A 25798-nucleotide genomic window follows, 5' to 3' on the forward strand; every position below is an offset into this window, starting at 1 on the left:
AAACAAAGAAGGGGGAGCTGTAAGGCGCCCCTAAAAGACCTCTCCCCTCGTGGCACCAAAGATGGCGCCTAGCGGAAGTCCTCTAGGCCTTACTTAAGTAAACAACTATACGGAAGTGGGCATAGCGGTGACGTGGTATGCACATGATCACCACGGGAACAGTACATGCAACCAATCCTCACCCGAAGATTAGTTTCCGTGCACGTGGACAATGAACCGATTGGCTAGGGGCCCTATATAAGGCCCCGGGGGTTGGGGGAAAAAGGAGAAGAAGATTGTAAGAAGCCTGGGGAAATAAAGCGTTTCGGAGAAGACCTTGTCAGTGGCATCATTGAAGCGACAGTTTCCTATTTTCTACTTGGAAAATTTTTAAGAGAGGCCAGAAGCTATCTAGAAAAAGTGAGAGACTTTAGGAGACTCAAATCCTTCTGGAACACCCACAAGTGGCTAGGCCACTTAGGTTCTCAATCATGTAACAACTGATATCATATCCTTTTTTTCCCCATAGATGAGGAAAATGAGTTATATAAGGTCATTTATGTATCTTTCTCAAGGTCACTGCACGTATTGCTAAGTCATGGATCTGGTACCTGAATGTCTTTCTACTCGCCAGTCCTGCCCACTATGAGATTATCATTTTTAAATGGGAAGGTGGGTGGTGGTGGTAGTGGGAACCAGGTGGAGAGCATGGAAGGTTTGGAACAGGCAGAGGAGATAAATCATTAGGACAAGACTCGGCTATATTGGAGCTCTTCTGGCCATGCCTGCATTTCTTTATTGTTAAGGTCGACTTCCAGAGGGACTCTGCCATCAGCTTGGATAGGTCAGTCCTCAGTGAAAAATTACTTTCCCCAAAGGGAAATTTACTTTGTAAAAGGCGAGCAAGCAACATTTAAAGAAATATCAGATATTCTAATTCAGGCAAAGGTCATGAGCTTAAACAAGGCTTAGCAGTTTATCATGTAAAGTTGTGAGTTGTACAACTGCCACTGCACTTAGCAGGTTATTAATGGAAGCTGTAGAGTGGATGGATAAAAATAAAAAATGACGGTAGCCTAAGATTTATGATAATTTTTGATTTAGTGTGCCCGAACTGTTTCAAGAACAGGACTGATTGTTTACTTGTATGAGCTAGGCTGAATAAACTAAGGAGGAGGAGGAACAATTACTGCCCTCGGAGGCCCCCCAGTCTGGGCTGTGGCTGTTACTATTAACTACTTTTTTCTGTCTCTTCTCAGCAGACAGTGTGAGCTTCCTGAGGTATGGACAATGTGTCCTCTTTGTTTCTGCCTTCATGCCTAGCATGAGGTAGCATATAGCTGGTTTTCAGTAGTTACTGTTGTTTGGATAATAATCTCTGCATTTCTGGGATGCTACACAGAGGCCACGAGGTCAGGTGAGCTCTATGGGACATGTCACCAACCTCTCTCCTGCTGCCTGCACCTTCTAGCAGTCCCACTCTCTCTCTGTGTGGTTTTGAATCTGCAGTCCTGGTATCTCAAGGTTACTAAATTAAGAAGTTTCATGTTACTGGCCTTTCCGCATCAGTGGGGCCTGCATCTACCTCTACAGTGCAGTTGGCCCGAATGTTATGTGACTACTATTTTCTTTAATGATTCCCTTCAATTTTGGAGTTCCAGCTGAGTTCTGGATTGGAGTAGGTTCTACTTGGATGACAACATGATAGAAGAGGACTTACATTCAAGAGGAAGTATGAAGGATTTAACTTTGTGCATGAAATAAAAAATCAATTGTCATATTTGCGTAGGTATCTTCATAGGTGAAACTTGTGTATGGTCATTGAAAAGTCTAATTTTTCCCCTTGAAAGTGAATTCTTTCCAGGGAATAAGATAAAAACTTGTAGGGCCGGCAGGTGATATGGTAGTTAAGGCCCTGGATTCCCACATGGTTAACCACAGTTGGAGTCCAGGATCCAGTGACTTGAAGATTACTCTGGCATGTGGGCATGCATGTCCCTAGTTTGGATGGGTCAATCCTCAGTGACTGGTATGGCCATCCCCCCTGGGGGGGGTGGATTTCTTACTCTCTCTCTCTCTCCAGTAAGCACTTGTGCCCTATGCACTGGTGGGGGTGGGGGGGGGCAACAGAAGAACAAAACAAAAGATTGGAAAATGATCCAAAATAAGTTTTGAAGTTATCTTTATAGTTTTATACATTTCTGTGGTTATAAAGCCTAATCTCTCCAGTGTTTCTCTCAATAAATAAATCAAGGAGTATGGAAAATGAAGGTAAGAGAGTAGGGGCAGGAGAGGAAGGCAGAGACTCGGGGATACCTTCTTGGCTAAGAGTAGTGTGTCCTGCTTGCAGGTCTGAGTTTTGCTGCAGAGTCTGTCTGTGAGCCGGGAGACCTGTTCATAGATGAAATCTTTCTCTAGTAACTTCTCCTCTTTCTTGGCTAGCTGTAGTTCCAGCTAAGGTTGAAAACAATTTCAATAAGAAGGAAAATTTTTAAAAAGTTATGCAAGACAAAACCTTTTTTTTTTTCCTAATTAGAGAACCACATGCATCTCTCATCCCACCCCACCACATCCTGGCAAGAGATTGCTTTATCAGTTGCTAGATAATCTCTGAAAAATATTTAAAGCTGGGCTAAGTCAAGACTTGCTATGCCCCAAACCCTTCCGGACAGCTCTGGGAGATCTCCCCTGTGGTAAAGTGTGACCCTCTCTGCTCTATCTATCATCCATGTTGCTATTCTGCTACATTCCCTTCAGGAAAACAATCCATTCAAGGTACCAAAATTGCTCTTTTGGGCCATGAGAGAAAGACATCTCTGGAAGCCACTAGATTTTGACTTCTTTTAGCAAGTCTCTAAAGTCAAGCTTAGGGTTTGTTACTAGATTACAAGGAAAGGACTGTATTAGTGACTAGAATAATGAAGAAAAGGTTTGTCAACTTAACATGAATCAGTACCACAGGTATCTGAAATGATCAACAGAGGGCTAGTACTAGAATTATAGGCAATAATGTTTACCTTATCTAATTTTTCGATCATTTCTTTTTCAGTCAGGTCTTTCCCTGGAAGGAGGCGGGTTCTGTTTTCACCCTCAGGATTTATAAACTGTTTCTCCAGGTCTTTTATTCTGTCTGAACACTGTGAAAACTGTTAAACAAGAAAGAAACATTTAACTTTCTCGGTTGGGAAATCTTAAAATCACACACTCCAGAGTCTCCAGAGTTTTTCAGTAAGACCAACCCAGACAAGAATGAAAGAGAATTCTTTTCGTAACACCCTATCGGCTGGGACCTGTGGGTAAGCAGTGATTCTGCTCATTCGTAGTACCGTGAGGGTAATACCTCTAATGACTCTACCATGCAGAGTTAAAGCAAATTTCACAAGCAGCCCTTTCATTGCTTTCCACTTTGTGTTACATTCATGGGAAGCTGTGCAGTTCCAGGGTTCAAAAAGTATACAGCCTTCACCTTTTGTTGCAAGTTGTTAGAGATGGGCAGCTAGTATACAACACAAGGTTCACCTATGAACTCCATTTAAAAACCCCATAGGTTTAATGGCTTCCCAAAGAAGAAGAGGGAAGTTCTTACTTGAATACCGGTCAGCATAATATACACTCAGTAAGGAATAGCTTGAGCTATTTGTATCTTTGTTGGATAACTCTTGTAGAGAGAGTCTTATATATAAAGTATATGTTTTTGTTCAATCTGTAAGACTTTGGAGGTGGATAAAGAAATATGGCCATTTCCAAATAGGAGTGGTAGTTCAACTTAGTCTTCGTTTTCTAGGGAGTGATGTGGAACATGGTTATAACCAAGAGGGATTATTTTCAGTTTGCTTACTGAATACCTGTGTAATCTCAAGCAAGTCATTTATTTTATCTAAACCTTAGTTTCCTCAGTTGTCAAATAGGAAGAAGATGCTCAATCTCATGGAGTTGATCCATCACATGAGATAATGTAAAGTACTTTATGACATGTCTAAGAATGATACAAGTAGAATTTAACAATTTTTTAAGAGAGTTTTTTTTTGCTATAGGGCACATGTGCTTGCTGGAGAGAGACAGAGACAGAGAGATAGAAAGTGAGAAATCACCCCCCCCAGGGGGGATGGCCATGCTACAATCCCTTCTCCTCCATTTTCCTCTTGGGCTTTTGGATATATACACAGACACACACCTGGTGTGAGTTTTAAGCTGCTGGGTCTGGGACTCAGACTGCGGTCAACTACATGGGAATCCAGCAATGTAACCATTACACCATCTGCTGGTGCCCAACAATTTTAATTTATGCTTTTGCCTACAAAAATTATTTTAAGGTAAATTAATTAGTAATTTTTCTCCCTCTCTCTACATACCTTAATTGCCCTTGATATAGAAACAAAATGTACATAAATGTAATCAATCATTTTTTATATTAATACTGTTCTCTTTTCTTCATTAGGAAACTAAGAATCAAAAATGCAGTGCTTGCCTATAAAAAGGGTATCTTGATTTTATTTCCCCATTGGCATTTGAGGAAAACCTTTTCCTTTTTCTATACAAAATGGTATTCTTGTGTACTTAAAATAGTTCATGTGACTTTAAAAAGCTCTACAATGGAACTATAATTACAAGAACAAGGAGAATATGATTCATAATCCTTAGATTGCTGGACAATTAAAAACTGTTTCAAACAACTGAAAAAAAGGCAAGCCTTAAGATAATTTTTAAAATGATGTAATAAGGGGAAAACTTAAAACAAAACAAAACAAAACAAAACACTTGTAAGAAATAGCAGGATATGACAGGGATCCAGCACTGCAGAACAGAGTGGCTTGTCAGAAGCTACAATACATACAACTTCACATCGTGTCCTTCAAGGGCATATGTGATTAGTGCTGAGTAGAGAACCAAATAATTAAGTGCAACTTAAAGAATATTAGGAAACTTTCTATTAAGGTTAGAATTAACTCTGGTAAAATAGGTAACTGATGACAACACACAGTCCAGATTTTTCAATTCATATGCAGTCAAAACTGTGAAGGCTCATCATCAGGCAGGGCATGTAGTGTCATTAAATACATGATATTTCCTTCTTAGGTAAAATGGAATTGGTATTTTATACTGGATAACTGGATTTTAAATAATGAAATGCTAGCTTTTTTTAAGAACAATTAATTTTCTTGAATAGAAGTATTGCTTTGCAATTAACACAAAAAATACGCTTACAAAGTAGAAAATTATTCTGTTGGAGCTCTTATTGAATTAAAAGTTTCTTTGTTCTACTGGGCATCTTGATAGTTTAGGATTGATAAAGATGACTTGAAGCTGTTTTTTGGGAAATAGCAAGAGACAGCCAAATTATTCTGTAAAATGGAGTAAAAAAAGTATGTAGTTCCCAGTGGCAAATTGAATGGTAAGGTTGTGGAACAAGATGGGAAAGGAAAGATGAGCCAGTGAAATAGAGCTAGGCAAGAGTACTGCATGGGGTATAGAACTATCCCAGTAATGGAGCGGCCCCAAAGAACTTGGAAGGGAGTCTTAGTCCACTATTGTGTTGCTAACAGAAATATCTGAGACTGGGTGATTTAGAAAGAAGTTTATTTGACTCATGATGCCGGTACCTGGAAAACCCAAAAATGTAAGGCTGTCATCAGGTCAGCCTACAACACCGCCAACAGAAGCAGAGCGAGTGAGTTCTGGGCAGCTCTTTCACTCCCCCACAACCCCATTTTGTTTATTTATTTAATTTGACAAATCAAGAATATTACATATACATTATTTTCAATAGAAAATTTTACATTCTTGGGTCTGTTCAGTGTTTCTTCCTTTTGCCCCTCCCACCCACCCTCGCTCTACCACGTACTCCCTTCCCTTACAAACTCTGGTATCTACACTTATCTTTGCTAAAAGTATATCTTTGGATCTTTCAATTTTTGCCACAGAGTACAAACATTCAGTATATACTGAGCAGGGGTATGTAGTGTTTATGTTTCAAAGTCTGGCTTACTTCACTTAGCAGTAAGTCTTCCCTATTCAACCACTTTGAGTCAAATGATACAGTCACATTGTACCTTATGGTTGAATAGTATTCTATAGCATATGTGTGCCACAATTTTCAACCCAGTCATTAGTTCTTGGGTACTTAGATTGACTCCAGTCTTTGTGATTGAGAATAATGCTGCAATAAACATGGAAGTACAAGTGTTGTTCCAATCTAATGCTTTCCTAGCTTTTGGGAAATACTGAGAAGTGGGATTACTGGATCAAATGGTAATTCTTTTTGTAGGTTTTTGAGGAAACTCCATATTGTTTTCCACACTGTCTGTACCAATTTTTCCATCAAGGAGGGTTCCTATTCACAGATGCTATTGAGTAGGAGGGTTCCCTTTTCTACAGCCTCACTGGCACTTGTTGTTTTTTATTTTTGACCATTCTGATTGGCATTAATTGGTGTCTCATTGTGTTTTTTTTTTTTTTTTTTGAGAGAGATTTTCGCTATAGGGCGCGTGCGCTCGCCAGACAGAGAGAGACATAGAGACAGAAAGCGAGAACTCACCCCCCAGGGGGGATGGTCACGCCGCAATCCCTTCTCCTCCATTCTCCTCTCGGGATCTTGGGCACGCACGCACACGCGCCCGGCGTGCGTTTTAAGCCACCGGGTCCGGGACGCGAACCGCGGTTGACTATGTGGGAGTCCAGCGACATAGCCATTACGCTAACTGCTGGTTCCCTCATTGTGGTTTTGATCTGTTTTTTCCTTATTGTAAGAGATGTTGAACATTTTCTCATAGGCATTTTGCCTCTTTATATGCGTTCCTTCGAGAGTTGTCTGTTCAACTCATTTGGCCATTATTGGTTTTGTTTGTTTGTTTTTTTGTGGGTGAGCTCCTTGAGTTCCCTATTTATTCTGGTTATCAGTCCTTTAGCTGAAGCATAACTTGCAAATCTTCCAAATGTTTTCTCCCATTCTCTTTGTTGTCTCTTCAATCTATGTTTCCTTTGCTGTGCCAAAATACCTATGAAAAAGTGTTTAATTCTGTTTCATTTATTTCAGCTTTAATCTTTATTTCTTTTCTTCTAGTGTGTGTGTGTGTGTATGTATACATACACACGTGTATATACACATATGCATGTATATACACGTGTGTATGTGTACCCATATATACATATGTATATATGTGTTTTTGTGTACCCACATATATGTATGTGGGTATACACACGCGCACACACACACACACACACACACACACACATGCATAGTTTTTTTTTTCTGTTCTTTGAGCTGCATCAACAAGTTATTTACCATCCTTGTATTTTTTTTTCTTCTGAGCACTAATTGCTGTGAGCCTCCCTCTAATGGCTGTTTTCACGGTGCTGTGCAGGTTCTGGGAAGTATATGTTCATTATCATTGGTTTCAATATGTCTTTTTGTCTTAATTTCTTAAGCAGTTTTGAAGTCATTTACAAGAAGGTTGTTTAATTTCCATATTTGTGTGTGATTCCAAGGGCTCTTTCTGTGTTTGATTTCAAGTTTAATTCTAATGTGGTCAGAGAAGATGCTGGATCTAGTTTCTATACTTTTAAAATTGTAAAGGCTTATTTTGTGCCCTATTGTTTGGTCAGTCTTTGAAAATGTTCCATGTGAGGATGAGAATGAGAAAAAAGTGTAACTTGTATTCACTGGGTGAAATACTCTATAAATACCTCTCAAGTCCAATTCGTTTATGGCATTAATTAACTCCTGTGTCAATTTTTATTTAGATGATCTGTCCATTTGTGACAGTGGAGTGTTGCAGTCAGTCTCTCCCTTTAGATCTAGCACTCTTTGCTGTACACATTTGGATGCCCTGGATTTGGGTGCATAAATATAATTGTTGTATCTTCTTTGCAAATTAATCTTTTTAATACTATATAGTAAATTTGTCTCTTTTTACCATTTTTATCTTGAAATCTATTTTATCTGATATCAGTATCACAACTCTGGCCTTTTCTGGCTTTTGTTTGCATGAAATGACCCTATCCCTTCACATTCAACTTGTGTATTTCCTTATCAGAAGTATGGTTCTTGAGAATTCTTGGGTTTTCTTTTTTTTTTTAATCTATTCAGCCAATCTATTTCTTTAAATTGGGGGGTTCAATCCATTAACATTCCAATATTATCCATATATTTGGATTTATCCCTCTCAATTTGTTAGTGATTTTTTCAGTTGTTTTATTATCACTTACTTCTATTTGTTTCCCTTTCATTTTCCTGGTATACTATTTCCTTGAGTATAGACCCTGAAAAGTTGGTCTATTGTTGCTAAATTCTTTCAGTTTTGTTTATCTGGGAATGATTATACTTCTTCTCAACTGAATGATAATCTCACCTGGTATAGTATTCTTGGTTGACATCTTTTTTGTTTTCCCTTTTCAGGGTTTGAAATATGTCTTCCAGTTCTTTTCTTGCCTGCACTGCTTTGGTTGAGAGGTTTGATGTTAGTCTAATGGGGTAACTTTGTAAGTAACTTGGATTTCTCTCTTGCTATTGTCTTTGAGTTTCTCCCAGTTTGGCTATTTCTTGGATGTAGATATTTATAGATTTCTCTAGATTTGGGAAGTTTTTCAGATATGAGAGAGTTTCTATGCCTTTACCCATTTTTCACCTTATGAAATACCCAGTATGTGGATATTTGGCTGCTTAATGGTGTTGTAGTTTGTCCTCATTTTTCCTTTTCTTTGCAGCTTGGACTAAATCATTGGTTTTGTATTCAAGGCCAGATTCTTCTGTGTGGTCTAGTTTGCTGTTAATACTTTCAATAGAGGTTTTCATTTCCTGTATCATATTGTTCATCTCCAGAAGTTTTGCTTCTTTTATAGGGTGTCTCTTTATGGAATTATTCCTTCAAATCATGGAATAATTTTCTCATCTCCTGGAATTGATTGTCTGTTTTCTCTTGCATCCCATTAAGTTTTTTTTACAATGAATATTCCGAATTCTTTTTCTAACAGTACTAATTTCTTGTGTTCTTTACATTGTTCATTGGAAGTTATTTTCCTTTGAAAATTTGTGAGTGATCTGCTTTGATTTTCAGGCATCTGGGGAAGTGCTCCATTTCTACTTTTTTGGATAGGTTTCTGCAGCTGTATACTCATGTGCTTCCCTATTGGTATGTGTTAGTTCTTCAGTTTCCTTATTCTTCTATGGGTGGGAGTGCTGGAATTCACAGGAACTTGGGGGTTTGGAATTTCAGAGGGGTGTTTTTATCCATTAGAAATGGAGGTTGGGGAGAATCTCTTCAGAGCCACAGTATCATTAGGTAGTTGGTTCCTTTCTCAATATCTCTGACCCCAATGTGGCCATGGGCTGTGCTGGAAAGGCAGAATGTGAAGGAATAGCACAGGTCATGGGCTGCCTCTTACCTTGCTCTAGCTGGTCAGAAGGGGTGAGGTGGCAAATGGCACTCCAGCCAGATGGAAAGTCCCTTCCTTCCTGTCTCCAACAAGACTGGTGTGACATAGGGCAGTGAGTGAATCACAGTAAGGCTTAGAAAGCCTCCTACTTCTTCTGGGGGGCTGGAGAAGGGGTATGGCTGTGAACAGCATGCTGGATGGATGGAAAGTCATTTTTTCCTATCTCTGACAACACTGACATGGGGTAGGGTAGGCAGTGAAGCACCGGCTGGACTATAGACAGCATCCTACCTGTGCCAGTTGATCAGATGGGGAGTGGGATTGCAAACAGCATGCCAGCCAGATGGAAAGTTCCTTCCTTTCTGCCTCCAATGAGACTGGAGTGAGGCAAGGCAGTGAGTAAAACACAGTCCCATCTCTTTCATTCATAACAACCCTCTCTTGCAAGAACTTAGTTCTCTCATAAAACAGTATTAAATCTGTTCATGAAACTAGAGCCACTATGACCAAACTCCAAAACATTAACTATTGGGAAATAAACCATTGTCTAAACTCTAGCAAGAGTCATTGATGTCTGAGATCTAATTTGAAGTCTTTTTGCATTTATGTAATGTGACCCCACACACTGCCACCTTAATCTTTATTAAAGTCTTTCACAGACAAACCCCTTGTATGATGACCCCGAGTAGGTATAGACTGAAGAAGCAATGAGTCCTGAGTCTGCACTCATGTGTCACAGAAATAAAACAGGCACTGTATATACATGGGCTGATGAGGTGATTGTCCAAATTAATCACTTGTTGGAAGCAAGAGTCAGAGCCATAGGAATCCTGGGATGGTTCAGCTAATCAATCTAAACTTGGTCTATACTTACTGAAAAATATAAATAGGAGAACTTATGGCAAAAAACAAAAACCCTACTGGAATCAGGACCTCAGAAGGTTTATTTATGCTGACTGAAAGATGCTATCTATATAGTGTATGTATATAAAGCTGAACCATCATTCAATTTCAGAAATTCTGTGAATCCCTTTGACATGATTAAGAAAAAGGGACTGAAAACTATCTATAGCATTTACTTGTATATCTAGAAAGATACTTAGATTTCTGGTAATTTTAATAGTAATTATATATATCTTAGAAGATAGAATTTCATCTTCCTCTAAAATTTTTGTACTTTTTCAAAATTTCACAACTGGACATATTTTAATTTTTATAATAGAAGAAATTTAAAAACAAATCTGACATATTTGTACTTGCTACATTAAGTCAACTGGAAAAAGTTTAGGCCACAAATTTTTAGTTTTTTTTTTTTTTTTTTTTTAGTTTTTTTTTTTTTTTTGCAATCTGTTTGTAATTTTTGGCTTTAAGAAAACTCCATGTCAGGACCAGCAGTTGGCGTAATGGCTATGTCGCCGGACTCCCATGTAGTCGACCCCAGTTCAAGTCCCAGGTTCAGTGGTTTAAACTCACACCAGGCATGTGTGCGTGCGTGCCCAAGATCCTGAGAGAAGAATGGAGAAGGAGAAGGGCTTGTGGCATGGCCATCCCCCCTGGGGAAGTGATTTCTCCCTTTCTGTCTCTCTGTCTTTCTGGTGAGTGCACGTACCCTATCGCAAAAACCTCTCCAAAAAAAAAAAAAAAGAAAACAGCATGCTAGAGGCCAGATTATTAAATTATGAGAGACTAATGAGTCTAAATTATATGTGATTGACAATTACATGTTGAGCATCCCTAGTCTGAAAATCCAAAATACACCAAAATCTGAAACTTTGAATGCCAATATGATACTCCAAATGAAAAATTCCACACCTGATTTTATGTGACAGGTCAAAATGCTACAATATAAAAATACTGTATAAAATTACCTTCAGGCTGTGTGCATAAGATGCATATAAAAAATTCTATGTTTAGACTTAAATCATACTTCCAAGGTAGCTCATTAGGTATATGCAAATGTTCTAGAATACAAAACACTACTCACCACAAGCATTTCAGATCAAGGATACTCAACCTGTAATAAATAATCTCCAGAGAATCGTTTGCTCCAGATGGTAAAACAAGTGCTAGATGATCCCCAGGATTTTTCCCAACATAATTGTGCTGAGGATTGTGAGATCATGCATTACTAATCTGTAGCTCTAGCTTCCTGGGCTAGAGATAAGTCCTGGGAGGGTCTAAATTCCCAGAAAGGCAGAAAGTGTTCCATGAGAAACGAAAAAGTATAATCTGTAACTTGGATGCCTGAAATACCGATTCCATCCTGGTTCCGTGTTCAGAGGCATTTTTGCATAAGACTTAACTCATGGGTAGTTTGAGGTAACAGTAGTAGCATGACTTGGTTTACATGCAAGAACTCGTGAAATCTACAGATTTATTAAGGGGGGGGACACAACTGACACTGGGAAGTGTCCCTTGACCACTCTCCAACCTGAATCTGGAGCACAGCGAGGTCAGCGTCCAGAGATCTCTTGGCTGGCAGTAATTTCTGAGTCACACGAATCTGCCTTTGCTTCTCAGCAATCCTCAGTTTCAGGAATCTAATCTTTTCTTCCAGGACATGTAGTTCAATTTCTCCATTCAGTTTCATCTTCTCCTGGATATTTATTTTTTCATAAAAAATGCACACTTCCTCTTCTCGCTCTATCAGCTGAACGCCACTAGGATCAAATTCAGAGTCAGAGGCTAAGTAGGTGCTAAGGTGACTGTCCTGGTGTTTGTGGTTCTAACTGTGAGCACAAATATATGCATCAATATTGCATAATTCCATAAGACAATGATATTTACCAATGATGCACTAGTTAAACTATACATTTTGAATTTTTTCTGGGGATAGAAGTGTTTAGTATCTCAGTTCTAAGGCTGACCATATGATTGGCTGGCCACAGTGTCCCTACAAGTCCCAAAGGTTTCCTCCCGGTGGGAAAGAATTACTCTCAATGCATGAACAAAGTGATTTCATAGTCTGATTTGCTGCAGACCCTTTTCTTGGGCCAGATTTGCCAGGCCTGGCCAGAAGCAGGTAGGCCTGGGGCCAGAAAATTCCTGGAGCAATTCTGCTCTGTACAAGCTGCCAGCCCATTAGGTTTTTTTTTTTTTTTTTTTTTTAAAGTTAAATATTGTGATGCTAATTTCCCCATAGACAGGCAAAAATGTTTACCCTTGGGGATAGACCCCCCTTCTTTAAGAGAATATAGAGAGGAAGCAAAGTAAGAATTTTCTAGCTGTAGCCATTCTGGTTTGCATGATTGATCCTGCCCCATAGATCCGACCAGGGCATAGGAGCACACTGTTTTGCCTAAATGCTTTCGTTTGTGCCAGAAACCAAACAGGACTTTTCCCCCCGAGAAAACACCTGTCAGCTCTTTGGAAATGTGCTATTTTTCAAAGGACCCTAAAGGTCTTCCCACACACTCTGTATACCCATTATCCCAAAGTTCCCCCATTAATTGGTTCTGTGTTTTTTCTCTCTTCCCTCAAAACAAGTATGTACACAGTTGTACTTGGCTAATCTTTCTATTTTTGTCTTATTTCCCTTTCAAAGGCTCTACTCATCATCAAGTTCTCCTGACAACAGAAGTCAGGAGCAATGTTTCACTACCCTTTTGTGCTCCTGGTGTCTAGCGCTCTAATGCTTCACACAGAAGGACATACAATCTATGTTTGATGGAAAAAAATACTATATTTCATTACTACAGAGCTTTCCAGTCTCATATTTCAATTCTCATAGCACTGAACTCCGAGGAAATTGATGTAATAGTCAACTGATTAATGACATAATTATAGAAAAAAATAATACTGCTCCTAAATTCTTATTCACTGCTGAGAAAATGAACTGGGAGAATGGCTTACCAAATATAATAAGAACAAACCTGCTGCAAAAGTGAATAGTTTCCAAAGACATATTTATGTCAAATAAGATGTTCTGAGAGGCATCGTCTGGAAGTCTTGGAAAGGACTTAACCCTCAAGCAAACACTTTCCCAAACTACTTTCCTCTTTCTCTTCTGAGGAAAGCATTTCTTATTTTTAGGGGAAGCACACAACTACCTCCAAAGGCTAATGAAACCTGAATGTCCCTCACTACTCACCATTGAGTCTAGAGGTAGCATTTCATTTCATTGTCAAAAGGCATGTGTGCTCACCAGAGATGGAGGAAGAGAAAGCACCTCCTCCCCACAATGGGGCATAGTCATGCTATAATCCCTTTTCCTCATATGTCTCCACCTAGTTGAGATTTTGGGCATGCTCGCACATGTATGTACTGGGTTGTCAGAAAAGTGATGTATTTTTCTGTGCAAAAAAATGTCACAACTTCTGACAACCCAAAATTTTCAAGCTGCTGAGGCCAGGATTTGAAATGTAGTCAGCCACATAGTATCTGGCTCTCTGAACAGCTGGGCTGAGGGGCCCAGACCTCCTTGATGGCATTCCTAAACTGGATTCTTTGGTACTCTGTTCTCACTCTAGATTCCTGATTTTTACCTTTCGTTTCGATGCTGAACAGCCTTTTCATATTTTTTGCGAAGCTGCACCATCTCCTCTTCAATCATTGTGATCATATTGGCAAGTCTGTCAATGTTGTTTAACTGGGTTTCCTTCTTTTCTCTCATTTCCTGAAGTTTTGCTACAATTTTGCACACGTCGTTTTGCATACTTTCTCTAATAGTAACATTGTTGGCATGTTTCAGCATGGAATTTTGTAGTTTTCTTTTAAAATAATGGGACAATGGATAAGATTAGAATTTTCTTTAGTTTCTGTAAAAACAATGAAGGTTTCTGGGATATGAGCAGTAACAAAATTGCTCTTTGCTTTACTGTATCCCTTGAAATGAAAGTCTTAGCAGTATGGTCATAATGATGACCGTATTTATCATACCACACTCTTCAGGAATTGTCTTCTTCCTGGGTCTCAGATCTTCCCTCTATCCAGACTAGGACACCATTCCTTTTTGCCCCATGGTGTTGCTGCCACTCTTTATCAAAGCACATGAAGTAGTCATTTATTTAGGGCTCTGTCACCCTGGGGAGACTGTGCTTTCTTGAGGACAGAGATGGTTCTATCTGAAAGTGTCCATTGGACCTAAGGTAGTGTCTAAATCAGTGTACAGTCCTGTAGATGCTGCATGAGTGAATGGCCTCTATAAAAGGTATTTTACTTTCAGGAAATGTTTTCTTTATTACCCCTACTTCCTGCCCTGACCAACTGAGGGCATTTTGTAATCTCTTTACTGAAGGAAACGAGGGGATAATGAGCACTCTACAACTCAGATTGTATAGACTCAGCAGATCAGGGACTGACCTGAGCAAGAGAGTCTAACAGATCTTGCCTCATGGTAAATACTAAATTAGCAAAACAACCATTTGCCAAGCATTCTTTTGAGTGTTCTTACATGGATTAGCTCATCTAATAATAAGTTGTATGGAATAATAACTATTTTTATGGATAAGGACAGTAAGCCCAGAGTGGTGAGGTAGTTTACACAAGGTCACATAGCTAACAAATGGCACGGTTGGGATTTGATCTTGAAGCCACCCCTTTTAACCGCTCTATGTTGTTTTCTCTTTCTATAAGCACATTAGATGCTTTAAATCTACAACCTGGGAAAGCTATTTAATAAATAATTTGATTGCCTCCAAACTTCAAATGGAAATTACTGGATTTGTGTTTTTCTTTGTAATTGAGCAGATGAAAATCCTAGTAAGCTTAAATATATATTACAGGTTTTTCACTCATCTAACAACAACAACAAAAAGTCTCCTAAATAGAAGGATCGGGAACTGTGTTCAGGTGCTTAGATTATCATCTATAAACAAGATGTTTGAACAAGGGCTTTTCCAGCTCTTTAAAAGACTATTGTTTTCTGTTTTATAATCTCCGGGACAAAGTTCAAATAAATCAGAAGGACAAGCCTTTGAAAAGGCAATAGGCCTAGGGCAGTGGCACAAGCAGGAGGGCATCTCTGCATAGTGGCTGAGGCCACATGGGAGGCTTGGATTTGGTTCCCAGCCCAAGTGAAATAGGTGGGTGGTGATGCACACCTGTGGTCCTCACACACTGAGAGGCAGGGGCAGGAGGATAGTGAAGTGGTGAGATTCCATCAAAAATCCTTCTCTCTCTCTCTCACCCTCCTCCTCTGGCACAAATTCCCTCTCAACTGAAAAAAAAAAAAAAAAAAAAAAAAAAGATTGTAATACTTACCTTTCTTGAGTAACTGCACTGTTTCTTAAAATCTCAAGTTCATTTAATGACATTTTATGCCTTTCCTTTATTTCATTTACTTTCTGGTGAGCTTTGTGAAGCAAGTTAACAAATTTGTTTCTTTCATTTCGAATAGTGTCATACAATTTAGCAAATTCTCTGAGTCTGTGAAAATACAAAGTGTTTTTCAAAACTTGTGAAATAAAAATTAGTTTTGTCCCCCACCTCAGTAGATACATCATTATGTAATTCTTTTACCTCCGATGAATTTCACGTTTTTTCTTTTTGTGTATCCTGATTTCAAGATCCTTTGCTTTGATTTCCTTAACACTGTTGGTATGTTTTTGCTGAAATGTAAGAATTTTGTGTGAAATAAACAACAACATATGAATACTCCCAGCTTTACCTCATATCATTCCCGTCTATTAAGGAAATCCTACTTTGGCCTGCTGGTGTAAGAAAATAGCCTAAGTAATTCATTTTCAAGAATAGCTTAACAAAAATTGCTTAAGCAACTTGCAGATGTGACAACCCCAGACAGTACACATTCCCAGAAAGTTCCTGAGCAAATGAAATCCAAAAACAGGTCACTCTTGAGAAATTACTTCTCAAGATGGTGGTTGGTCATCATCCCTTTGTTCCTTTTTACTTCCTAGTTCTTCTCCCACCTCAGGACATTTGGTAGATCTTTTTGTTGTGGGCTTATCCTGAGCCTGTGCCATTTCATTGAACAGGAGAAGGAAGGGGACAATAAATGCCTTATCAGGGGATAGTAAAACTCAGGCGATGTCTTGGAAGATTGTACACCCCATAGTACTCAGCCAATGGGGAACTGGGTAAGGGACTTTGAGCACGAGGGATTAAGTTGCTTTTTGTAACCATTTTGATGCCTGCTCATCAGGCACCCAATCTTGCAGGACCACCATTAAAGTCAGCTTTGCCATACCTCCTGTCTCCATGTCCATTCGTTGGCATTGGATGGGTGAGCATGTTTCTCACTGCTAGGTTGGGCAAATTGGGGTGAGGGCTAGAGGGGAGATCTGACAATTCCTAGCCCAGCTGCATTGATTCACATGGACTAGAACAAAGCATTCCTTGAAGAGAAAGAAGAGAGAGAAGAAAAGAGCCCAGACAGGTTGGGGTTGAGGGGAAGTTTGCGGAACGTTTGAGAGAGAGGAAGAATGATTATGGACTGCCCAGCTAGTCTATGTGGGTGTGGGGTTTATGAGAGAGAAAAGGGAAGAAGACTTGTAAGTTTTGAGAAATGTTATGAATTGAACCCTCTATGGTAATTCGTGAAAGGTTGAGGCAATGATTTAAAGTGCTTTTTCATTCTTTTGTATATTGAGTATGTGGATATCTTCCTACACAACAAAGCACCATGTTGAAACCAGCTGTAAGGTGTTAAGTTACATATAAAGATTTTAGAAGAAAGCAGTTATAATTCTTTTTTTTATTAAAGAATTATTTTGTTTAACTTTATTTAATTTGACCAGAGAGGGACAGAGTGAGAGAGAGAGAAAGAATGCAAGCAAGTCGCCAGGTCCGGGACTCAAACTGCAGTCAGCCATGTCCAGTACCCATAACCACCATTCCATCTGCAGCTCTGAAAGCAGTTATAGTTCTAAAGTTCTAAAAATGTACAGTAGTACTAAATACAGTAGTTATGTTCTTCAAATTTAAAGACAGTGGGTCTTATCTAGGATAAGAAACATTCAAAAATGAGGTATTTGCTGATAGAAACTAAAGAAAACAGTTTCTGTCAGCCTTCTCTCAAGGACCAAGAGCACAAAACCCATTTGGCATGACTGAAAAGAAACTAGTCATTGGAGCTAAGCTTGATGTGTAGCAATTTCGTTCTCAGTGAGGATGAGAGTCAGAAAGACACGGATATTTAAGTAACTGAATATGTGAAGAATAAACACATAGGGCCAACTTATAGCATACTGGTTAAGGCTGGGGGATCCCACATGGCTGACCACATGGTTCAAGTTCCAGAACCAGCAACTTGAAAAAAACATGCCAGATACATGTGTGCACATGCTCCAGATCACGCCCCCACCCCATCTCCCTGCAAGCTCACTTGTTTTATGGCAAATGAAAAAAATAATAAATACTGGTCTCATTGTCTTCTGCCCATCTTCCCATGTGCCAACCATGCAGAACTTCTTTCAGTTTCTCAGATGTAAAGATGGAAAAAAATAAAGGGGGATGTGAAGTTTCCTTTGGGGTAGTGTGATGCAGAGCTTCAAGTCTACTCTGCAAAATTGACTTTAGCTCACTGTTCACTAATGCTTGGTGTGAGTGCTTTCTGCAGATGGAGAAGAAATGCCATCCCTGAATCATGCATACTTACAACAAAAGTTGTACTTAGAAACAGCCAACATCTGGGTCACATGATAAATTCTGTTTCAGTACTTTGTCCTTTCATATTCATTTTTTCTTTTAAGATTTTTGCAATAGAGAGTGTGTGCTTACTGGAGAGAGAGAGAGACAGATGGACAGAGGGAAAATGAGGAAATCACTCGCCCTCAAGGGGAGATGGCTATGCCACAGTCTCTTCTCCTCCATTCTTCCCTTGGGATGCACACGTGCCTGGGTGATTTTTGAAGCTGCTGGGTCCATGGTTCAAACCACAGTAGACCATGTGAGAGTCCAGTACCTTAACCACTGTGGCACCTGCTGGCCCCTACACCTTCTTCTTAATGCAATTGCCATCTGTTCAAATTCTTTGCTCGTTGTCATTGATCTATCTCTTTCCCCCTCTGGATTGTTGACTATTGATAACTAAACCTGGGATCTATTTCTCAGTGCACTATTGAGTCATTTAGGGAAGAATTAGTCACTGGCACTTGAAGACCACTTACAATTAACATTCTAATGAATGCTGAATTAAAATGAGGCTACTCTGAACTTGTAGCGATTAATGAATGGTTACAAAAATGCAGTTACCTGAGCTTTCAGGAAATCCTTGGACTTTTGCTCCCTTTCATCAATCTTGATTTGAGTCATCCGAACAAGGTTGAATACCAGCTCTCGCATGTTCTCCTGCTCCTTTATAAGCTTGTTTTCTTCTGCAATTTGTTGTTCTACTAACTTAGACTCAGTGTCTGAGAGGACTTTCTTTTGAAAAACATAAGATAATAATTATAATTTATTTGAAGAAATGCTATAGGTCTAAGTATCTTAGGCTATCTTTTTAATTCCCATATAGACTTTAATTTACTAAAACAATTCTGCCTTAATTTAATTTTTTTCCTTTTGTTTTATAAAACAATGTGCAAACCAATGGGTTAATATGATAGAGCCTTCTCTTGTTCAGGTTATATTTGTTTGCAAATACCCTTAAGAAAAAGAGGAGACATAAAAGTATGTTTTAAAATACTTCGATAGTAGCTTGAATAAACAAAGTTTACAAATCTTTTGTTATATATTGGAAAGATAAAACATTTGTTTACTTTTAATATAACCAATAGCCCTTTTTTGTTTGTTTTTAATTAATGAATTAATTTTATATTATATTTAATCACATATATCTTTACAGTGTATATCATTTCTTTTTCCAGCATGATTACCATACATATCAGTCAAGACAAAGACATTCCTTTGCATATCATCAGCAGCAAATAGCTTTTCATTGTTTTGGCAATTAAATGTACTTTTTTTCCCCCTTTTTATTCCTATTTCCCTCCCTCCCTTCATTATCCACCCCCATATTACCCCTATCCTTACTATCTTTAGTATCTACTGTTGCCCTCCCTGCGACTATCTTTTTCAAACTTTCAGTTTCTGGCATAGAGTGTAGATAATCAGTAAGTATATTGATATAATCACTTATTGAGTGGGCTCATACAAAGTCTGTCTTTCATAGTCTGACTTGCTTCACTTAGCATTAGATCTTCCATATTGGTCCACTTTGTATCAAATGTTAGGGTTTCATTATTTTTTATAGATGAGTAGTATTCCACAGAGTATATATATATGCCATGGTTTTTCAATCCAATAATCTATTTTTGGACAGTTGGGTTGATTCTATGTCCTAGTGATTGTAAATAGTGCTGCAATAAACATGAATATGCAAGTGTTTTTCTGACTAAGGGTTTTTCTATCCTTTGAGTAAATATCTAAAAGTGGAGTTACTGGGTTGTATGGTAGTTCTATTTGTATGGTAGTTCTATTTGTAAGGAATTTGCATATTGTTCTCCAAAGTGGATGTACTAATTTACATTCCCACCAGTGAAAGAGAGTTCCCTTTTTTCACCACAGCCTTGCCAGCACTTATCATTATTTAGTTTCTTGATTTTAGACATTCTAACTGGGGTTAAGTGTACCTCATCATGGTTTTGATTTGCATTTCCCTTATAATAAGAAATGATACATGAAATGTCAAACATGTTTTCATATGCTTTGGGGCTATTTGTGTGTCTTCTATAGAGAATTGTCTGTTAAACTCCTTTTCCTATCTTTTAATTGAATTGATATTTTTTTGTGGGTAAACTGATCAATAGCCCTTTTATTTTAAAAACTAATTAGTTTGTATACTTTTTGCCAGTTCAAACACATTCTTTTTTCCTCAAATTTCATGTGGGATTAAAGTGTACTCTGAGTAAACAAAGGCCCACATTGAACAGGATCATCCTCTCTTAAAGACTCTCTTACTAATGAGATTTCAAAACACAACTCGGAGGCTGGCAGGTGGTGTAGTGGTTAAGGATGCTAGACTCCCACATGGCTGACCATGGATCAAGTTCCGGACCTGGTGGCTTGCTTTCTCACTTTCCTCTCTTTTTCTGTGTCCCTCTCTGGTCAAATAAAAATGAATAAATAAAGTTAAACCTTTAAAAACAACCAAAAAAAATACAACTTTGTATTAGCCATTCTTAGGAATCTAAATGAGAATTAATACTAACCTGTTGGGTCAAATTCCTCTTAGCTATTTCAACTTCCTTGTGGAGCTCTCTCCTTCTTTCAGATAGTGTAGTGTCATCTTTAGGGATAGCTTCAATCTGGAAATCAAAATTTAAAACCAGTATTTATAAAAGAAAGGAAATCATTAATGCCATATAGTCAACTCCATCACAAACTTTTGAAAATGGGATCAAATCATGATTTGTAATCTTTTTATTTTTAAATTTTTGCTACAGTGTGCATATGCTTGCTGGAGAGAGAGAGAGAGGGAGAGAGGGAGGGAGAGCCTCCTCCCCTCCCCTCCTCAGGGGGAGTGGTCATGCCACACTCCCTTTTCCTTCATTTCTCCATGTTTTCAGAATTTGGGGCATGTATGCATGTGCATCTAGTGTGTTTTTCAAGCTGCTGGGTCTGGGACTTGAATTGTGCAGTTGGCCACGTGGGATGCAGCTGCCTAACTACCATACCACCAGCTGGCCCCATGATTTGTAATTTTACTGGAACTTTCTGTCATGCTAAATACTTTTTTTATAAAGTCAAGGCAAACTAAAACATAGAAACCTGAGACTCATTAGCTACAAATATTTATTATCCATTAAGAAAAACGTTTTACTAATGGTTAATATTTATGGAACATTGACTAAGTGTTCAGCAATATTCTATATGATTATATATGATCTTACATAATCCTCACAATAAATCCATGAGGTAGGTAATCAATTGAGACACAAATACATGTAAGCAAAGTTTGTCCGTGGTGCAGGTGTAAATTTAGGCAGTTAGACTCTGATCCCATGAACTTAGCACTGCATTGTACTGCCTCTCTAACTCATGGCTCAGCACTTTGGAAACATGCATATACTATGACTATTCAAATAATAGCTAGTATACTCATAAAATGTGAGTTCATTTATGAAGTTCTATAGGCAAAAGAAAAACATAGATGCGATTAATAACAGAATAGTTTACTTATATATAGTAGTTGGATAAGCATCAGGAAAGTTCTTACACAAAAGAAATCCTCTTAATTATTTTCTGATACTTAACATTTCACCATTACATTTCTGTTGTATTGGCTTGCACTTTTACTCTGTGTTCAAGTACTTTTAAGAGAAGGCAACATCTCATTCTGTCAGTATTTTTGCCCTATTAGTAATGAGTTTGTCAGATTTCTTTCTGAAGTGTGCAGAGGGGAGGACACATGGTAGCTGTTGGGAGAAGAGGTGCCATCCAAGGCTACAGCAAGGGTCAGGGTCATCTTGGGGTGCTAAAGGCCTATTTGACTTGGAGCAAGTTTTGAGTTGAGCAGGTTTTATGTATGTATGTATACAGGTGTGTGTGTGTGTGTGTGTGTGTGTGTGTGCGTGTGTGTGTGTGTGTATTTTTGCTAGCTGGTGTGTGCTCTTTCCAGAGAGAGGGGGAGAAGAGAAAGCAGCCTCCATGGGGAATGGTCATGCTGCAATCCTCTCTGTGTTCCCTTTTTCCTTTTGGGATCTCGTGCACACACATATGCGTTTGGTGTGTTTCTCAAGCTGCTGGGTCTAGGACTTGAGCCATGCAGTTGGCCATGTGTGATCTGGCTACCTTAGCAACCAGCCCACAGAGCAGGTGCTAGAGTTGGCTTTTATAATAAAAGCACATAGCTCCAAGCTGATGTGGTTCATTTCCTTCTGTGACAGCACATACTTCTAGGCACTAAGGTTAAATACTGGCAAAACCTTGCCCTAAGGAGAAAATATCAATCACACTGTTTAGTTATTTAACAGTCACCTAACAGGATATTTCTGAAGACCATGCTGGTATTTTAAAATGGTTACGGTGTGTCTTTTGAAGCTCCATCATCCATGAATCAGTGTGCCTTCAGTAGCCCCTTCTGTACCCTCAGGTGCCCAGTGATGTCCTGTGGACTCTCATACCAGAGGGTACTGGCCACTGAGAAACAAAAACGACTGAGGACGACGAGACATGGTCTTGTGAAACACATATAACAATACACAGAATTTTGTGGTTATAATGAACAGATAATTGTATAGCAGAGTAGAAAAGGGAGAACTTGATATAAAGCTGAATAGTCAGGAAAGACCTCCTGGAAAAGGTGAGAAGTCAGCAAGGATGAGCTTGATTTTTCCTTGTGGAAAACTAAGTTAAGCCCTCCTAGACACAGGAAGACCAACAAGCATCCTGAGTTTCCCTCTGGTTCTCTGCTGGCGAGTATAGGCCAGTCTGCACATGAATGCTAACTGGGACTAGGACAGCTGGTAAGATTTTTACAGACAATATGATTAGAACACACTCACCAACTGCTATGTCAACTAAAGGCTCTGGACAGGTTTTTCTAGTTTGAGGTCTTGGACATTTTGCTGATTGCCAATGTTCTGAAGTACAGGTATTACCATGAGAAGCTAGCTGCTTCTCCGACACCTTTTCCAACTCTCCATAAAGCCCAGCCCTCTAGTTTTAGGCAAGAATTAGGTATGCTTGGTTTGTGGAAGAGATAACTGGGGGTGGCATGGGTAGGAGAGCATCCTGGGTGCCTTGGCAATATCCGCCTTTGATCTTATTGACAGAACTCCATTTCTATTCAGAGCTGCAAATGTCTCAGATTGCTTTGCGGGGTGGGGGCGATCATATGAGCAAGGACAAGTAAATGGAAGTCTGTTGCATAGGGCTCCTGGGAAAGTAACTTTTTCTGATAAAAAGAGCAGGTCATGTCAGCTACATGTACCTTTTGCTCTCTGCCTTCCCTGCGTCTTGTACGAGCTTATGCTTTAAGGTAGAATGGTCACTTTGCTAACGTGGAGAAGAAACGTATATAAAATCATGACCAAAAAAGGAGTTAAAATAACCCTGGATGCTTTGTTATGTGAAGTTACCCAGTGTACCAATCTCTGGACTTTTTTATTTTGTGAAGCCATTATAGCTAAGTTTCTGTGACTTGCTCAAGCCAAAATGCAAACCTAACTGATATATTTTTTGGAAGGAAACCATTGCAGAGAGGAAGAAAAAAAGTACTGAAGTTTTAATTATGTAGTCTGAGGTGACTTGAGATATTTACCACTACTTTTGGCCTAAATTGTATATATCCATACATTAGCAGATTTTCTAAGCTTATTTAATACATTGGTTTCATTTTTATAGAGTAACATTTCACACTTTAAGAAAAGTGTTTATTGTAATCAAACAACACAACTGTGTGAAGTAAGAAATTAATCATCTTTTGCTCCTTACTTCTATTTTAAATACTTCCCTCAGAAAACACTGTTAATAGCTTTGGTGTCTATTCCAGATATTTTCAATGTGTGAACAAATATCGGTAACTTTCATGAAAGTTAAGAAGTTAGACGTTTTGCTAGTTAACATCCCAACTGTTTGTTACCAGTGACACTCTGTTTAATGCTTTGATATTTGGGAAAAAAAAATCCAAGCTTTCATGAGGCTTGTGTCTTGAGTTTCTGGGATAGTCAAATGCCACAAGAAAATCAAACAACAATCCCTAGGGGAAGATAAATTCTGAAGGATAGCCAGGGCCCTTCATGCTTACCTTTTATCTCCCTCTTTGGAATGCACGCAAATCTGAGATGTTCACCAGGCTAGGAGTGACTGACCTGACCCACTCCTGTTTTCAAGTACTGCCAGCTGTGGTCAGTGGCTAGGCTAATTATAAGTCATAAGGTCAAAGAGGAAGTTAGTCCCTTACTGAAACTAGGACAAAAACAGATTTTTCTTGAAATCAGTGAAGAGACTTTTAATATAGGATTTTAATTCAGGAATAATATAGTCATCTAATATGAAATCATTTTATATTCTATGGGTGCTATTCTGTGTACTTACTAGCTAGTAATGTCATAAAGAGCTTTTATTTGTTAAAACCTGAACAGTAACTTGTGAGCAGCCCATTACAAACTCTTTTTAGTTAAGGGTAATTCATTTCATATATTGTGCACAGCCAGATCAACTTATTGGTGACAAGCCTCACTATCAGAAACAGTTTCATGTAGCTTTATAGCATTTCATGCTTAAAGTAAGCAGATAGTCAAGGGTTGCCATATATTGAAGGAAAAATTCTAATAAGAGAAAAGACAAAAACACAAAAAAGCAAATACCAAACCAACCAACCAATGCCCACCACAACCATAAAATTGAGATAGAAATAGTTTAAAGAAAATAAAGTCTATGCAGGAAGAAAAAGAAGAGAAAAGAAGGTATGATTAGTATCCTCGGTGAACTAAAAGAAAATAAGAATAAGGACAATATAAAAAAGAAACAGTCAGAAAATAAAGAACTCATGAAAATATAAAATATAGGAGAATGAGAGAATAGACAGGTTAGGAAGTAAAGGTTGAAAAAATTTTCTATGTAGCAAGTCAAAATGATAAAGAATAGAAAATAAAAAAGACAAGGATATTAGAGCATTGTTTTAGAAGGCTCAACATCTGCTTAAAAGGATATAAAAAAGACAGAATAGAAAAAATAGAATAGATTTCCATGTACAGTGAACAAACTGAGGTTCAGTACAATTGATAAACGTACAAGACCCACATGTAATAACATCATTGTAAAATTTTTAAAATCTTGAGGCAAGTAAAAGATCCTACAAGTTTCCAGCATGGAAAAAAAATTATTTAAAATTAAAAAATAATCGAGAAGTATAATGATACCAAGTTTTCCCAACAGTGACTCCACAACTTGGGAGATAACTGATCAATGCCTCTATTTTTGGGGAAAATGATTTCCAACCTAAAATTCTATATCCACTTATTAGTTAACTATGTGGCTAGTATAAAGGAAAAATATTTTCTGACATGTAAGATTTTCTGACATAAAAGGTCTTAAACGACATTTATGGGACACAGAAATGGATGATTATCTGTCAATAATGTATATAGTATCTTCAACTAGACTGGTGTGACGTGTATTCATGTTGAGTAAATTCACTTTACAAACAGTAGCAATGTATATTGATTGAATGTATAGTGACTGAAAATAATAAAGTAAAATAATGTTCATTCACATTTTCTCAGGAAGCTAATAGAAGGTATGCTCCCACACAGAAAGGAAGGATAAGCTAAGAGAAAGAATAGTCCCATGAAATAGGGGATCCAAAACAGAAAAGAGATGAAGTCACAAAGAAATGTGGTATTATCTGTTGAAGATATTTTTATAGTTTTATCAATGGGACTAGGGAGAAATGTTCACCTGTTGAAATATTCACTTTGTAATCTAAATAATGAGAATGTATAAAAGAAAGTGAAAATTGGGACCAGCAATTAGTGTAATGGCTATGTCGCTGGACTCCCACATAGTCAACCGTGGTTCAAGTCCCGGACCCGGTGGCTTA

General features: G+C 38.4%; 1 protein-coding gene across 1 annotated transcript in view; it reads right to left on the reverse strand.

The window, feature by feature from the left end:
* Positions 1 to 25798, reverse strand: part of CCDC146 (coiled-coil domain containing 146) — a 169552-nt gene that overhangs the window by 9723 nt on the left and 134031 nt on the right. Inside the window, exons 10-17 of the mRNA XM_027773352.1 lie at positions 20463 to 20558; positions 18505 to 18675; positions 15811 to 15899; positions 15553 to 15717; positions 13836 to 14060; positions 11783 to 12011; positions 2997 to 3125; positions 2296 to 2433 (exon numbers count right to left, since the gene is read on the reverse strand). Coding sequence (XP_027629153.1) covers positions 2296 to 2433; positions 2997 to 3125; positions 11783 to 12011; positions 13836 to 14060; positions 15553 to 15717; positions 15811 to 15899; positions 18505 to 18675; positions 20463 to 20558 — 1242 coding nt within the window. The remainder of the gene's footprint in view (positions 1 to 2295; positions 2434 to 2996; positions 3126 to 11782; positions 12012 to 13835; positions 14061 to 15552; positions 15718 to 15810; positions 15900 to 18504; positions 18676 to 20462; positions 20559 to 25798) is intronic.

The sequence above is a fragment of the Tupaia chinensis genome, unplaced genomic scaffold (genome assembly GCF_000334495.1).
Source record: "Tupaia chinensis unplaced genomic scaffold, TupChi_1.0 Scaffold000044_1, whole genome shotgun sequence".
Classification (NCBI taxonomy): Eukaryota; Metazoa; Chordata; class Mammalia; order Scandentia; family Tupaiidae; genus Tupaia; species Tupaia belangeri.